Consider the following 17,208-nt stretch of genomic DNA (forward strand, 5'->3'; position numbering starts at 1 on the left):
CCACTTACAAAGTATCACCTATTGGTCTCACTACCGGGAGAGGAGAAATGAAATAAAACCTGAGAGTGAGCTCCATATGATCACTCTGGTCAGGCTCCCCGGTTCCCATAGCTCTGGTCTCTTGTCTGGCCGCCAAGTGCAGCCCGCCCTCGGGGATGAGCGGATTCCAAAGAAGTCCTCAGTGCCTTTGGATGAGAACTTGGAAAAGGTTGCTCTTTCAGACCCAGCATCTTCCCTGCTGCTGGAGGTCCGCTGTTCTGAGTAACTCCTGCACAGAGCCCAGCATCTGAGGAAAGCCACCCTTGGACAAATGGCATTTCGGTTCCATGTAAAGATTCCAAAATGTTTCATTTGGTTTATAAAGAAAAAACAACAACAAAAATGACAACTTGCTCTGGTAAAAAGCGAGAAGATCATTAAAGCCATTTCTCTCACTATGCGGTTTCTATGTCAATTCCTGGTAAATGTGAACTCAGCTAATATCCCCTCACTCCCTCACGTAACATACAGGTCCTAGTCTCGCGCCCATAAAATGAGATCAGCGTCTGTGAGCACTGTCCATATCTGGTGCTGAAAGGTTCTCTTGGAAAATGTCGTGAGGAAGTCTGACTGTGCCCTTTTGCGCAGTGTGCCAAGAGGGAATATTCTATTTGTTTCTTTTAAAGAAAAACAAAAGCCACATGATCATGAGCTTAATGAAACCTGTTTGTAATGACTTAATTAGATTTTTAGCACTGTGCATATTCATTCTGGCCAGGGACCTCTCTGTCTTCTACAGCATTGGTCGGAGAGATCTCGTGTGCATTGCAATTTCACCTGATCCTTAATTTCATCTCCTGATGAGGTGAGGATGAGCATCATTGTGCTCAGGTAATTGCTTTATCAAATGGTTTAATTGTGCATTCAACAGAACCGACAGCAAGGAGGTTATTCTTCCTAATGTGTTTTTAACAAAAGCGCTAACTAATTCCATGGCATTCTACTCAGGGCATTTAAGAAAATGAAATGAAAACCTATTCTTCAAATCTTGGTTAAATGCATGTTTGCATATAGGACATAGAAATAAGTGGTAGAATAATTAGCCGAATTGCTTTCTGCTGCTCTAACTTCATAGCTAATCTGCATGTTGAAAGAAGTCTGTATAAATTCTGCATTTTCACCACGGACGGTGTTTGAACATCTGTGCTTTCTGAAAATGTCACAATAACCATTCTGCCTGAAAGTTTATCCTTGGGAGCCAAATAGACTATGTTCCAAGAAGAAATAAATGCTTAATAGAACCAACGACAGATGTGCCCCGCGATCAGAAGGAAATATTTCAACATCCAAATATTTTTTAAAAATTCGGAATTACAACAATGCTGAATCTACTGTATTTTAGATGAACTTTCTCTTTAAATAGGTAACTAATACGTCTGCTACACACTGGTCATACATGCCCCTCTATGCCTGTCATTCGGAGAAACAGCATGCCTTCCTTATACAGTTTTCTAGGTCCAAGCCAGCATCATTTGCCTTAGAGCCTTTCATGAGGCTAATCAACAGTATTTTATGTTTTAGGTGATTATGTTTTTAAAATTCTCCTCAGTCCAGTAAATACTCTTTCCCTCCCTCTTATTCTGGTAAAAAATACTACCCTGAATCACAGTAAAGGATAAGGGTTAAGAGGGTGACCATGGTCTTTGATTAAAGGATTAACACATGATTCAGAAAGAGACCATTGGAATCCATTCCTGGCATTGCAACACAGACCCTGGTAAATCTCTTTGGAGTTTCTAGGTTAGGAGCACATGAATGTGGTTCTGTCTAAATCCATATTCTCCGCCAAGGGGAGAAAGTCTCTTTGCAGAAGGAAGGCACGCACCAAGCAGAGACAGAGAAATGAGAGACAGAAGGAATGGAGTGTTGTCAACACTGAATGCCCCCTTCTTTCCCGGGAGCCTGTCTTCCCCAGTGTGCTTTCTAGCTTTATGTGCCAGTAAATCTTCGCTTTGGGATTCAGCTAAGTTTGGGTTATATTTCTGTCACTTGAAATCAAAAGCATCCTGATGACACAGCTGGCATGTTACATTCCTCTTCAGACGGCTTTTCACTCATGGAAGGAAAGGCTGTGATTCTAAGCCAGACAGACCCGGTTCAAGCAGCTGTTCTGCTTACTCACAAGCTGCACTGACCTTGGAAAAGCTTTGTATCTTCCGTTTCCTCATCCTTAGGACTAATGACAGACCTACCTCATGGCTTTGTTGTGAGAATTAGATGGAATAGAGGAAATAAAATACACTTAGCACACTGTCATAGTACCTAATGTGTGTTCAGTAATTAAGTACTGTGGTTTTGTGATTGCTGTTGTTATCATTAAAAATATTATTATGATGGGGACTGCTAAATATCCCCAACTAGAGGCTCAGTGCACAAAATTCGTGCACGGGGGTGTGTGTCCCTCAGCCAAGCCTGCACCCTCTCCAATCTGGGACCCCTCGAGGGATGTCTGACTTCCCATTTAGGCTCGATCCTCTCACAATCCAGGACTGCTGGCTCCCAACTGCTCACCTGCCTGCCTTCCTGATTGCCCCTAACCGCCTCTGCCTGCCAGCCTGATCACCCCCTAACCACTCCCCTGCCAGCATGATTAATGCCTAACTGCTCCCCTGCCAGCCCGATTGCCCCTAACTGCCCTCTCCTACAGGCCTGGTCACCTCTAACTTCCCTCCCCTGCAGGCCTGGTCACCCCCAACTGCCCTCCCTTACAGGCCTGGTCCCTCCCAACTGACCTCCCTGCTGGCCATCTTGTGGTGGCCATCTTGTGTCCACATGGGGTCAGCCATCTTGTGAGTTGGAGTGATGGTCAATTTGCATATTACTCTTTTATTAGATAGGATATCCACTCTATCCTTCCTTTAATAAAATAACTCTCAAATTTAGCTGGGCACAAAGGTTCCCAGTATAAAAAACTACATTTTCCAGCTTCCCTTGCAGCTTGGGGTAGCCTTGTGATTAAGTTGTACTCAGTATGATGTGGGCCAAAGTGCCCATGGTGACTTCTGGACAGTGCCTTTTTCCTCCCTCCCTCCCTCCCTTCCTCCCTCCCTCCCTCCTTTCCTTCCTTCCCGCTGGTGGAGAACAACAGCCATCTTGGACCCAGACACAGAAGCTTCACAATTCCAATTGCTGAGAGTGATCGGAGCTAAAAGGATCCTGGTCACTGACAGTCTACAGGCAGCGTATTGGCTCTGGGCTACTTGTCTTTGGAATATCTACATGAGCGATAAATAAAACTTTATCTTATTTAAGATTCTGTTTCATGTGGGTTTTTGTTATAGAAAACAGAACCTATAATAATACACAATTAATATTTTAAATATTATTTATACTTGTTTTTTCCAAAAACCCCATGAAGAAGAATAAAAGGATGATAATGAAACTAGGGTAATAACTCTATTGAAACTAATAGTTGAGGGTTTTCATAGTATGACTACCAGCTCTCATTATCGAATGATATTTGGCTACCCCAGACTGAGGGAAGGAGGTTGAAAATGAACAAGCCCTCAGGGAAAAAGGCAAGGTTGGGGCATTGGCCATGGGAGATTTGTCCTCAAATCCCAAACTGTTTAATGTATAAAACAAAATGCTTAGGGTTGGTTAGATGACACTGAGTATTTCCCCAAAGTCCTAATACCTCTTTTGTTGGCTTTTTCTAAAAAACAGAAAATCAAAAGAATGAAATCTGCTACCTGACTTCTCCCTCCATGTGCTCTGTGGACACAGGACACCATTCTCCTACTGCCTGAGAGCACAGGGATGCATTGGGACTTTTGCTACTTCCTGTCCCTCACAGGACTGCTCAGATGGGAGCACCTGTGACTTTCCTAATCGCTTCTAGTCCTCTCAATCCTGGGTGGTTATATTGCCATTGTGCCCCACTCTCCTGGGCACATGTGCAAATGCAAGCCTCCCACGTACACTTTCCAGTCACTTCACTTCCTGCTTCTCAGAAGCCAGGCCCTCACCCATGAGCCATTTTCAAATGGAGACAATTCTCACCCAGCAGGTTCTATGGAGGCAGAGCTGTCTACACATATCCCTGGAAATATACTGACAGCCTCAACTCTGCCAAAAAAAGCAAAGATCAGCCACACATAAAGCCCTCCCACGCCTGTCACAGTCACAGGGCCCCGAAAGTCTGGGGGTGGGGGATGGAGAAATCATACTGAGCTGGAAGCTATCTCGAGACTTCTTACAAATCCATGCCCTGGACTTGCTCTAACCAGAGCATGGATTTGTAAGCCTGCTCATGGGAAATGCGGCCAACAGAGACTCCGTTTGCCAAGAACTTCAAACATGACCTTTACTTGGTAGCAATTGTTGGAAACTATTAAGATGACTCTGAAAATAATATAATTTGCAGCGACAATATGTCGAAAGAAATGCCAGCCCTGTAGAGTGAGTCCCCCCGCCTCCCCCCTGCCCACTGCGTGCACGCGCAGAAGAGCATTTTCCTCCACAGCAGTTCTTAACTGCATCTCTCCTGTGTCTAGACACAAATGAGCCATTTGCTAATTGTTTAACGGCGATTAAGGAAGTAAATGTGGTGGGGAGGGGCGAGAGTAGATGGGTATTTGCATGCTTATTTTCCAATTACCAACAGCCAGGCTAATGCCCGAGAACAGGGCTGGTTCTCAGGGCTCCAGCTGTCCTCTGAGAGCCCCCTTCTTCAGAGGTCGGGCTGAGCACCCTGGGCTTCTGGGTGGAAAATGAGCAATCCTGGCCCTCACACCTGAGCTGTGGTTGGGTGGGTGAAAATGGGGAGAAGGCAATGAAGTCCGCTTGAAAGAGACCTGGCAGTGAGAGACCAGTGGGGCCAGGGCCGGAGCAGCGGGGACCTCCACCCCTGCTCCCTCTGAGCTTCCAGGACCCCAGCGCCTCTCCTGATCTGCTCACACTTCCCAGAACAGCTTTCCCTCTGGAGAGAAGGCTAAAGTTGCCCACCTGAAGTCTGGGCTGGCCAGATTCTAGTCAGCAGCAGCAACTTCCGCTGCTTACAGGCAAAATTAGAAATTGGCAGCCAGGACCCCATAGCTTCCATCTTTCCGTGTGGCTAATGGGAGAGAAAGGAAAGGCGTTCCCAGATGACAGGTCCCAGCTGGTTCCCACGGAGGCCACAAGCTATCGGCAGGCGGATTTGCAAGTCCCACCAGGACTGGGACAGTGAAGAAGCCCTTCTGCTGAGCTCAGAGATGACATAACTTTCTATATTTAAATTCAGCCCCGAGATCAGCTCCGATTTCCTGAGTGCCTCTTTAGACTGTTTTCAATCCATCTCTGCAAACATGATGCAAATCCAGGCCTCGCTCCCCTCGCAGGCTCCTCACAGTCACCCTGCCTCCAGTCCTGCCCCCAACCTCGGCCACTGTGCAGTCAGTGTAGGTCCATTAAAAAATATAAATGCCTAATAGCGTCCCTGAAGCTCTTAGTGTCAAGTCCAACTCCTCATGTGGCTTTCGAGGCCCTGAAAAAGGGACCCTGATTTCTTTTCTAGCCTGATTTCATTTCTGTAGCTAGTCAACCACCTGCCCCCAATCCACACGTGACCCCTCCACAATGACACTGTCATGGTTCCCTCAAGGGGACACGCTTCCTTTCATCTCATCAGCCCCCTTTTCCCTGGGATGAATGAGCTGCCCTACCCTCTGCCCGACTCTTCCTCTGGTTGACTCCTTCCAGCCTTAAGATCTCGACTGAATCATCACTTCCTCTAGGAAGAATCATCACTTCCTCTAAGAAGAATCACCACTTCCTCTAGGAAGACCACGGGAGTAGAGGGGGCCCTGCTCTGTGTCCTGCAGCACCCCAAGTGCCCCTATTCTGATGAAAAGAGATTGCCTTTCAACTTGTCCACCTTCCCTGTAAGTTCCATGAAAATGGGGACTTTCTCTCTTTTGCCCCTTGTCACATCCTCAGTACTCAGTGCAATGCATGACACAGAGTAAAGCAGACTCAACCACCATGTACTGAGTGTCTGGACTACCTACTTCATTTTTCCTGGCAGGAGAATGTGACATCAGGGACAGTTAAATGACCAGAGTGATCCTTACTGCCTAGAATCAACGCCAAGGGGCAGCATCTCTGTCACATTCTCAGGCCGGCTGCAGCACTAGCCTCCACTTCTCTATTCCCAGCGGGGGGTTTCTGTTTCTTATCTTTTATGGGTTATACTTTATAGAGTCTCAATAAACATTTATTGCCATGTAACATCTTATACTCCTTCATCTCAGACTGTGCATTCTGATCCACTTTACCTCTTGTCCTGGGGGAGTCACAGGGCTCTGAATGGTGGCTGGTGCCGGCCCTGGAAGAACCCTGGTACTGACCGAGGGTCCTAAACACATCCCCCAGTTCTAGGAGCAGAAGGAAAGCTAGTCTGATGAGACCCAAGGACAAAGAGTGGCATCAAGGACAGAGCTGGGGCTCAGGCTCCCTCCTGCTCTTGATGATGCTCCCGCGGCCTCTGGACCATCTGTGAAAGGTCAAACACGTCGTCTGGGAACTATGATCATTTATTACAGGCGCCAGGTCCTTGCTGATGGGACTGGGCTGCAATATACTTCTGCCAACACTAACTCTTGTGAATCTGACATAATATCAAATCACCATGCGTCATGGTCTCATCTGTCCTTTGCTTCCTGGCCCCACTGACACAGAAAAGGCCCTAACTGCAGAGGATGGAAAGGTATTTGTTCATTGATAGTTAACTCATTTACTCTTTTAACTGACCACTGACTGGTGGTCCTCAAAAGCTTTGTCTGTGAGATTAAACTGTCCCCTTAAACTTCCATAACTAAGTGGTCATGGATTAAGGGGCAATAACGAAATCACCCAATAAGAAACACAACCAGATAGAAACACTTCCCCTTGGAAGGAAGCCACGTTGAATGCCATGGGAGTTAGAATTGCCCCGGGCTTCCGAGGTCTTGAGCAGTCAGTGGATGCCTTTTGATCAAGTCGCATTTGATTCATTACTTTAGGTAAAAGAGAATGCTAACCTTCTAGAAGTTCATAAAAGACAGAAACTAGGAGACTAATGCCAAAACCCAACACCAACAGCATTTTCCACTGCAATGCCTTCCCTCTACCACCCTCCCCCACCTTTTAACTTCAAACAGAAGTGGGTGAGATCCAGACAGGAGATATGGATGTCAAACCCTGCCACTGTCTTTGGCTCTTTGGGCCTCAGTACACCCGTATGGAGAACGAGGAGAAGGACACTACAGTTTCTGGTGAGAAGGCTTTAGGTCTCTTCTTTTGCTCCAGGAACAGACGGTGAGCAGGTCTTGGAATCTGAGGACTCAGGCTGGTGTAGGAATTCAAGGACACTAGAGGAACAGCAGGCTATGCAGGGAGGGCCTTCGAGGGCTCTGCCCAGTGGTGTCTGGAAGTCACTGCTCTTCGAAAGATTCAGGAGTCACTGCAAAGGACTCTTCCACATCCTGACCTGCCTCTTACACAAGCCATTTAACAGTATCTGCAAATAGCAGCCTCTCAAACACAAAAAGCCAACTTTCCAGCCCAGACTGCAAGGGGCCCTGACCTGTGAGACTTTCCAAAGACATTCCCTGGGCAACTGACAGCATTTGAAGCCACAGCTGATGGGTTCCACGTCTGATGGGTTCCACATCTGATGGGCTCCATGTCTGATGGGTTACCACTGCTCCTTGTAGCTCAGGGGCCATGGGGCGCTGGCATTCTAAGTTCCTTCTGTGAACGAGGGACAGGCAAGTGGACAGGACTTTGCTGGGGCTTGATGCGTGACATGCCGCTTGCCCAAACAGCCCTCATCACTCACTGACATTTCATGGCTCGTCCCCAATCACAGGCTCGAGGATCAGACAGTTTACTCCGGAGCTGGAGGGAATAATTTGAGCAGCACATGCTGGATCTTCACAGAGAGAACCACTGCAAGGAGCCTCTGACTCTGCCCGAACCCCAGGCTGGGTGTTTAGCTAAGCAACTTGGCTCCTTGATGGGGATGGCTAATTTTTCTCAATCGCTAAGCTCTCATCAGTCCGTTCACTCAAATCCCTAATGGGTTTCACAGACCAGAATCTTTCTTTTTCTTCTCAGCTAGTGTCCCTGGTGGTCCAGTCTTGTCCATGATCTTATTAAGCACCCACTGTGCGCTGTGTCTTGTGAAGCACCCACTATGTACTGTGTCCTGTGTCTGGTTAAGGTGGTAACTGACATGGTGTCTTCCTCTAGGATCTCGCGTTCTTAAGGCAGACATGGTCAAGAAGGCACTTATACAGTAACAAATGTTCCATGAGCCTGGCATTGCTCAACTGTCTGCTCACCCTTCAGCTTTGGCTAAATGTCTCCTCCCTGTCCACCCTCACCTCATGTGCCTCTCCAGAGCCTCACTGTTAGTCACGTGGGCATCCTCTCAGTTCTTCAAGAATATCATCCTGCCTGAGAGCATTGACTCATGCTATTTCTCTATCTGGAACATTCTTGCCCCTCCCCCCCCCCCCCAGAGGCCTTCCCTCACCATTCCCTATAATGCAGGCCTCTCTTGCTCTCACTCTCAGTGCCATGCTCATTTCCTTTTCAAAACTAACCCAAATTTGAAATTACACACTTGCTTGTTTGCTGACTTATCTTTTGTGTCTCCTCTACCAGACGATAACCTCCGACGGTGTCTGTCTCATTCCCACTGAACCTCGCCATGGTCTGCACAGTGCCCGGAACAACTCTAAGTACTCACTACTGAACAAATGAAGGAAGGGTTTTTCTATGGTAAGTGATTATGGAATAAAAAGGCCACAGGCTCAAGGGCTTTGTTAGTAACGACAAAGGGTCTGCTTAGTTCTAGCAGCAAGAGGAAAGCCATCCAAGCATGTTAAGTGGGGGAGACACATGACAGACATTTATTACAGAATTACACAGCCCCTTCGATCATGTGGAAATGGACTTTGGGGACAGGGGAAGGACAAACTAGAGATAAATAGATTTATTAGGAGGCACCTGTGAAAACTGAAGTGCTCCCTACCCAGTGTAGTTCCTGGATCAGCAGCATGGACATCGCCTAGAGTGCGTTAGAAATGCAGGCTCTCAGGCCGCATGCCAGCCCTGCTGCATCATCACTGCACTTCAGCAGCGGCCCCAGGAGGCTGTGCACCCCTGGGAGCTGGGCTGCAGGTGAGAGGCAATGGTGGCCTGATCTGTCTTTGGAGTGGGGGACAGAACTGATTCATCAATGCCCCCTGTAAATCCAGTCAATGCCCCTCGTAAATCAACTATTCCAAAAGGGTTATATGGTCAGAAGAAAGCCCCATTTTTACAAACTTTCAAATTTCGATTCTACTAGAGGTCAGGGAGAGTGGGGGAAGGTGTGTGTGTGTGTGTGTGCGTATGTGTGTAGAGTGGGGGGTCCTAAAGCAGATTACATGGGTGGGTACAAAGATACATCCCTTCAATGGATGCCTGTTTGGTTAAATACATTCCCTTTGGTTAGAAAAATGTGGAAATCTGCGAGGATAAAACTCTACAGATATTTGACCTGTGCAACACAAAATCTGTAGGAAAGCATGGCCCAGCCTGGAAATAAGCCTGCGAGGGCAGCAGGCAGGAGGGTGCACCAGGGTGGGGATGGGGATGGGGTCACAGAGAACAATGCTGTCAGCTGTGTGGGCAGTGGGTCAGGACAGAAGGGGGCCCCGCAAAATGGCCTGCATCCCTGAGCCCAGGAACCACATGGTGGTGTGGCCATAAGTGACCAGGGTGTCTCCTGTAGCAACTCTCCCTAGCCTTAGAGTCCATTCAGCAAGGGAACCTCACACAGGGAAACAGGAGGAGAGAGAACAGTGGTGAGGCTGGGGCCAGAGACACCCATACACCAACTCCTCCTGCCTCGCACGGTGTGGGGCACTAAGGCGGTGCTGACTTATGTTTGTTGAATACGAGAACAAATAAGCAAACTCTTGTCCATTCTGTAGTTTCCTTTTCTTTAACTCAGTATCCCAGTGAGACTACCCATTCCCCACACAAACGGACAACTTTACCCCAAGGAGAGAGTCTGAAGTTCTGAGAAGGAAGTGTTGCTTCCTTCCTCCTTTCTCCTGATAACATCCCTTTCCCCAGCTGCTTGGAGGGCCTATTGCTGGAGCCCAAATGAAATGCCCCTCGTCTGTGAGACTTTCCCCGTCCTTCCCAGAAGAACAAATAGATCCACTGGACCCCCAGTTCCCTTTTCTATGAAACCACCTTTTGTTTCCAAAGGTCTGAGTTACAATGACCTGTCCCACACTTGCCCTCCCCATTAGACTGCAAGCCCCTGAGGTTCTGAGAAAGGAACAATGGCCGGAGCCCCGGGGCCTGATGCAGGGCTGGATGCCACGTAGATGTGCAAGAGACGCAGGGGAAGGGTGTGCTGACGTCACACTCCTCCCGTCACCGTGCTGTCCTCTGGGCAGCATCCTGGGCTGCCCTCATGTCTTTGCTCTCATCAGCCGAGATGCATGACTTGCATCTTTGGCACAGCTTGCTCTCTCTCACCTTTTCCAGGAAGCTCCCCTGGATTAACCTCAGGATCACATCCACTCTCAGAATCCCCTTCCCCTTGGCCCTTGACCCCGTCTCCCTCACACCAGGACATAGGAGGTAACATTGCTATCTCACTTGTCTCTTTGACAGTCTGTTTACGCAGAAGCCTCTAAAGGACAGGGCCCCACGTTGCACGGAGCTTCACACGGCGGGGCCAGTCTGGGCGCGGAGACCTGTCAGAACCAGCAGACATGGAGTATTTCTCACAACAGGAGACAAAGGTGACTGACCTTGGATGTGTAGGTGTGGCCATCGGAGCCACAGACCATGGCCGACTGTGCCATGGGGCAGGGCTTGCACTTGACCAGATTCGAAGGTCCCGCCCAGTGTTTGTGGGCCACGGTCCCCTTCTTTTGCCTGAGGGTGGAAAAAAGAGGAGATAAGTAAATGAAAGCTCCCTTACCCATGGCTCTCTCCTCCAAGTACCTGGATAAAGGCCAAATAACTAAAAGGGCTGGTCAAGCAGCCAGCACCTCCATTTGTTCCAACTCACCGGTGGGGGCAGGAGACTGCTCCAAAAGCCTAGGTTCAACCCACCAGATGGACCGGGAAGGCGATGTGGCCATTAAAATGTGGTAAAACATCACTTCCTGATGTGAAAAGCCACTCGCAATACATTGCAAAGAACAAGGAAGGAGTGTGGTTCCATCCGCCACCAGCCCCCAGTGCAGGGCGTATCACAGGTGCCTGGAAACAGCACCCAAAGCCTCGGACTCCTCCGGGGCTGACCAGCAGCTTTCGAGTGGGATGACACGCAGGTGACTCAGCAAGCATCTCCGCTAAAAATGCATCTCCAAACGCAACCAATGACTTCATCACAGCTGAGGAAAACCATCTCTGGATACATTTTGAAGCAATTTTAGTCCAGCTTCCAATCTGCCATTTGATAGAGGCTCTGAGATGATGTCACTTTCAACTACAAAAATAACCAGAATTCTAGTCTTTCATGCCAGTTCCAGTCTCCGCATCCTCACCTTTGTCATAATGATACATGGCGCTAGTAGGATGGCTTGTGTCCATGGAAGGAACCCCATCCCTTATCACAAACCCCTGGAAGAAAGGCTGCAGGAACTGCCACCCTGGTTCTCTTACCTGAAGCTGCTCTCCCAGCAAACTGCTAGGAGTGACTCTCATCACTGTGGGCCTGTGTTCTGGGTAGAGGACAAGTGTCTGTGGACTGTCAGGCTATGACTGTGCCCTTGAAGTGCTTTACATTGATAGTCCTGATTGACTGTTAACGCTTGGGCTCTGGAGTTAGAAAACACCTCTCTGTCTGAAATAAATACATCCATTATTTGCATTTCTAAATGGATATGAGGTTTCCTATTATCCTTTGCCAAACACTATGTAGACTTTCAGGTTTGTTCTGGACTACTGAAGAAGGCAGGGTGGGTGATGGGACTCCGAGCAGCAGCCAAGTAGGCTGTCAGCATAGGTTAATCTTAGAGGACACGATTCCCTCGGCAGAACACCACACATTTGTCATCATTCTCACAGCAGATTGTCTGACATGGATAATGAATCAGAAATACAGGCAGAAGCTGTGGCGTCTAGCAGCCCTCTCCTGGGTCGGTCCCGAGCTATAAGTCCACAGCTGAAGCAATTCTTGTTATGAACTCCCAGGAAGGGGCTATAAAGTCCAAAGAGGGGGCAGCTTTGCTGGAGCAGACATAGGCACGTGCAATGATGCCCCGGAGGAAAGACGCCTGAAGGAGCTTAGCCAAAGGCAGTAGAGAGAGAGGTGGACGCTGAGCCAACAGCTTGGAGGAAAGATGGAACCAGCTATTAATCACCAGTTAATGACAGGTCATCCCTGTCTTGGACCTGAACCTCACCATTAAGTTTACTGGTCAATGCTTACTAGTGGGCCTGGTACATCCTGGATACTCAATATATCCCTGTTGGGTGAGTGGGAGGGTCCCTGAGTGCTGACCCTGTGTGGCTACTCAGCAGTTAATGACCAAATCACAGCCTGTTGGGACCAGAAAATACCTTAAAACTAATCCAGTGCAGATACTGTATTTTATACCTGAAGAATCAGAGACATAGCTGGGGAGTGACTTGCCTGGTATCACACGAAATATGGCAAAGTTACTTTCTAGATATTTGTCAGACTGAAGGTATCCTGGAAATGACTGTGCTCCTCTGGGACTGTTTCTTTTTAAGAGTTTAAAAAGATTTTGAGCGAGAGAGGAAGAGGGAGGGAGGGAGGGAGAGAGAGAGAGAGAGAGAGAGAGAGAGAGAGAGAGAGAGAGAGAAAGAGAGAAATGTGAGAGTGAAAGAGTGAACATCGATCGGTTGCCTCCTACATGCTTCCCACCAGGGATCAAGCCCACAACCTGGGCATGTGCCCTGACCAGGAATTGAACCAGCAATCTTTCAGTGCACAGGACAAATTGGTTCAGTGCTCAACCAATTGAGCCACACCGGTCAAGGCCCTTTGAGACGGTTAACTCCCTATTTTGGCATCTGTACTTTCACCACCAGGACTCCATTTTGTAAGTAAGCTTTTTGAAACACTGTCCTGGCACTACACCAGCAGAGCAATAAGCTCCCATATCCAAGGTCAAGTGTTTGTGAACTATGCCAGAGGAATCATGCTTGACAATCTCCTATGATGCCTTGAGAACTAGAAGTACAAAGGCCAAGCCATTCGGAATTTGCCCAGATTTAATAAAACAAGCATAACTGCTCTAGCCGGGCAAACCCAGGTGTTCCTTACCTCACTAGAACCCTAGTAGAGATGGCAACCAAACTTGTGGTCTCTGTCTAGAGGTCAAGTTATGTAACATTATAATCAAGTACACGTGAGCCCATGGAGTACAACTTCCCTGGTTATTATGTATATATTCTAATCTCCACAATTCAGTGTGAACCATAAAAAATAACCAACCCAGTTGAGGCAAGGGACTCAGCCTTCTGACTCTAAGATATTTCACTTCTTGAGTCAATGAAGAGTGAAATCCGATAAAAGTATCTTGATGGGATTGCTATTCCCAATGTCACAGACATTCATCAGTGGGAGTGACACAAACAATTTGGTCTGGAAGGAAGGTTCCGCCATCCATTCCATCAGCCATGGAGCCCTAACTCCACCCCAGCCTGGCTGGTGCTGGGAGCAGCCACACCTCCCACCCTGCTGACAGCACTGCACAGAAATCCCAACCGACCCACTCCCCAAGATGGAGAGAAGACAATCAACGATCACCGGCATTTCTTATTCTCTTTGGCTCAGCTGCTTATTCTCAATCTTCTTTAAAAGTCTACCAAAATAACCAGCATCTATGATTGTGAAGCAGAGTGATGATTCTTAAACGCAAATCTGTTAATGTGACTCCCACGCTCAAAACCTTCATCTTCTCCCCAGCTCCTGGAGCATAGGCTAAGCTCCTAATTTTGGTGTTAAACTGACTGAGCCTACTTTTGTAGGGTCATTGAATGCTCTGCCTTGTTCTCCAGCACACACACACACACACACACACACACACACACACACACACAAATACACACAGAGACATACGCACACTTGAGTCAATGAAGAGTGAAGTATCAACCACTTATATGTCTCTTACACGTGACATGCAAATTCAAGTCTATATAACTCAGCAAATGTTCTCTATCTGCATAGCAAAGCCTGTCCCTTGTTCTAGTTTCAAATCGACTGTCTTCCACGCAATCTCTCCTGCTCCTGTGAGCCCTATCCCAAGTAGAATTAACCATGACATTATTTGTTCAACAGTGCACCACGTTCAGACCCAACTGTGACATTCACTACAGCACAAAGCAGTTCTTTTCATGTCTATTTTCATCAATATACTGTGCACTTCTCAAAGGTAGCAGCTGGGCCATAATCGTTTTTGTGCCCCTGTTTCTTGGAAACAAGACTGACCCTTGAGACACATGGCTTTGCTCAGTGAAATAAGTGAATTTATTCACTTAGACTTTAGAACTTCTCCTTTCATTTCTGCAAATCATTAGCACTGACTAGAGGGCAAAAATAGAATGTTAAGTAACAAGAATTCAACAGGCTCTTGTTTCCAGAAATCCTAACTCAGACTTAAAACAACCATTAGCAAAGATTCTAAAGACAACTGAGAAGTGGTAGAGGGGCTCCCCCATGCATCCCAGAGCTGACGGAGCCTTCCCTGCACCCCAGACATCAGGATGCCTCCAAAGCTGCAGGTTCCAAACTGCCAACAGGCACTAATGTTTTTGTATTCAAGAATAAGAAATCTGAATTCCCCGGAATTCCAAAGAATTACTGAAATAATAAGTTTTTCTGCATTCTTCACAACCTTTTATTTATGTCTTTATAACCAATATTGCACTTAGAAGTATTTATAAAGAAATGTAGCCTAGAGTGAGAAGTCAAACCCTGGAAATTGTCAGCAAGCGTTATTGGATCGTACTCAAATAATGTGACATTTGGATTTCCTAGCAAGGTAACAGCATTGCACAGAATCACATGTTGATATTGTCAATTTAAAGACTTACTCTGTTCTAACACTGTTCTCTTGGAGCACCACACAGAGGATTCTTACAAAGTATAGTACGCAAATAAATGCATTAATATTCATTTTATTTACAGGAGCAATTCATCACTGGCAGCAGATTGGACAACACACACGCTAATAAGATGGCAACAGCAACAAGCAAGACTGACCAGATCATGACCGCTCTTCCCAAGGTGCGTCTGTCCTCGTTCCTGGACTTGTCAGCGTGAACCTTCAAGCCCACACAGCAGTGTTTCCTGTTCTTGTCTCCACTGGACCCTGCCACTCCTCACTCAGAGCTCCTACTCTCACCCACCAGGGCAAGACCCACAGCCTACCTCTTCCCATCAAGAGAGTCTTTGATGACATCAGTTGTGACCCAGTATTTTGCTTGGCCGTGGGCAGAGTAGGACCACAGTCAGGGCCCACAGCAAAACGGTGGCAGGACAGAGATGTCAGAGCAATTTTTCCAGTAATGAATACATATGCATGTGTAAATTCCCTGACATTAATCTCACAGGATGAAATTAATCTGTGTCAACAATATTTAATGATGTGGTGGGGCTGAAGCTGCAAAGAGTATATATATAGTAGAATTATTGACTTTCCCCCTTCATTTATTGAAGAAGGGCCTTTCATTTTACTCAATACATTGGACATTCTAACATGTTTGGGTAAGTTTAAATAGGACAGTTTTCTCTGCACATGAACAGCTGGTGAAAGAGCAGAGTGATTCCAGATCATGAATAGCAACAGCAGCATTCCAGCTGTTTTGTGTGACCACTGCATGACAGTCCAAGTGCCCTAAACACACCTCTGATTCCTCACATGCAATGCTCATATCATCCCCATTTCCAGGAGGAAAAACCCAGCTTCTGTCACCAGTCCCAGGACCCGCTCTGCTCTCTCAGCTCAGAGGCAGGGAGAACCCACCCAAGAACTCTCTCCTGCACCCACAGTGCCGTCTGCTGGCAGCCAGCATGATCTGCATGCTATTTGCCTGTTAGGATCAAGCTGTCCATTCAAAAACAAGATGGAATTTGTTTGCAAAATCAGAAGTAATTGCTCTAAAACAAGGATGGGAGATACTTAGTTGACATGGTGGCTCTTTTGAACTGGAGACAAAATAATGAATGTTAATTGAAATGAAAAACATGTTAGCCATTGGAATAGTAAAATGATGCTATAATTCCTCTGTTGTTAGGGTTATTAGAATCATTATACTAAGTCATAAAATTACACAGGAAGAGCATAATGGCCTCTGTCATTTACAAAAGCTGCTTTGATGAGAGACAAACTCCCACGTGAGACATTCTCCATCCTGGTAGCTATAGGCTCATGACTCCTTCCTTTTCCAAATGAAGGTCCCAGACACGAGATCCTGTCCAAAGAGAGTCCAACTTTCCTAACAAACAGATGTTTATTAGAGAACATCTCGAGAAAGAGCCACTGTTTTCCATGCAGTTCCCAGGAGTGTCCTCATTGCTTCTGGGCACGCAGCTGGGATGAGACACATTGTCTAGAGAAGCTTGGAATTTCAAAGGAAAAATACGTAATAATGATAATAGCAGCTAAACTTGTATTGAGGACTTACCTATTCTGCTGATAGTAGTACTATTACTACCACCAATAACAACAAACACGTTTTGAGCTCTTAACCATGTTCCAGGCATTGTTTTAAGCTCTTTACACTAAGTGTCTCATTTACTCCTCAGACTTCATGAGCAAAGCAGACCTATGGGGATGGGAGAGGACACACTCCCAAGGTTGGCCCCAGTTCTCAGGGTGGAATACTAACTCATCCACTGATTAGAGGTGGCATTTCAACCACAGGAAAGCCAGCATCTTCATGTGGCTTCACGCCGTCAGACCCGCCCCAGGTCAGGAGGGTGAGGCTCACGATGTGTTCCAGGTTAAGGCTCAAACATATCAGAAGGGACCAGAAAGCCCTCAGACATGCTTCTCAACTATTGGCAAGCCAGGTTTCTAAAGCACCTTCAAACCCATAGGACAAGTGCATGTTTTTAAATTTTTAGGAAGAATTGGGGCCACCAAAAAGATATGTGCCAAGTATGAATGCAATTCCTAGAGCATGAACATCTTTGTTGTATGGGAATGTCAG

At 47.0% G+C, this 17,208-nt stretch overlaps 1 protein-coding gene across 2 annotated transcripts in view; it reads right to left on the minus strand.

The window, feature by feature from the left end:
* SPOCK1 (SPARC (osteonectin), cwcv and kazal like domains proteoglycan 1) overlaps positions 1 to 17,208 on the minus strand; it is a 465,949-nt gene that overhangs the window by 110,263 nt on the left and 338,478 nt on the right. For both annotated transcript variants that reach the window (XM_028148018.2, XM_054717880.1), the window contains one exon: positions 10,824 to 10,950. In XM_028148018.2, the coding sequence (XP_028003819.1) occupies positions 10,824 to 10,950 (127 nt within the window). The remainder of the gene's footprint in view (positions 1 to 10,823; positions 10,951 to 17,208) is intronic.

Source organism: Eptesicus fuscus, chromosome 6, assembly GCF_027574615.1.
Source record: "Eptesicus fuscus isolate TK198812 chromosome 6, DD_ASM_mEF_20220401, whole genome shotgun sequence".
Classification (NCBI taxonomy): Eukaryota; Metazoa; Chordata; class Mammalia; order Chiroptera; family Vespertilionidae; genus Eptesicus; species Eptesicus fuscus.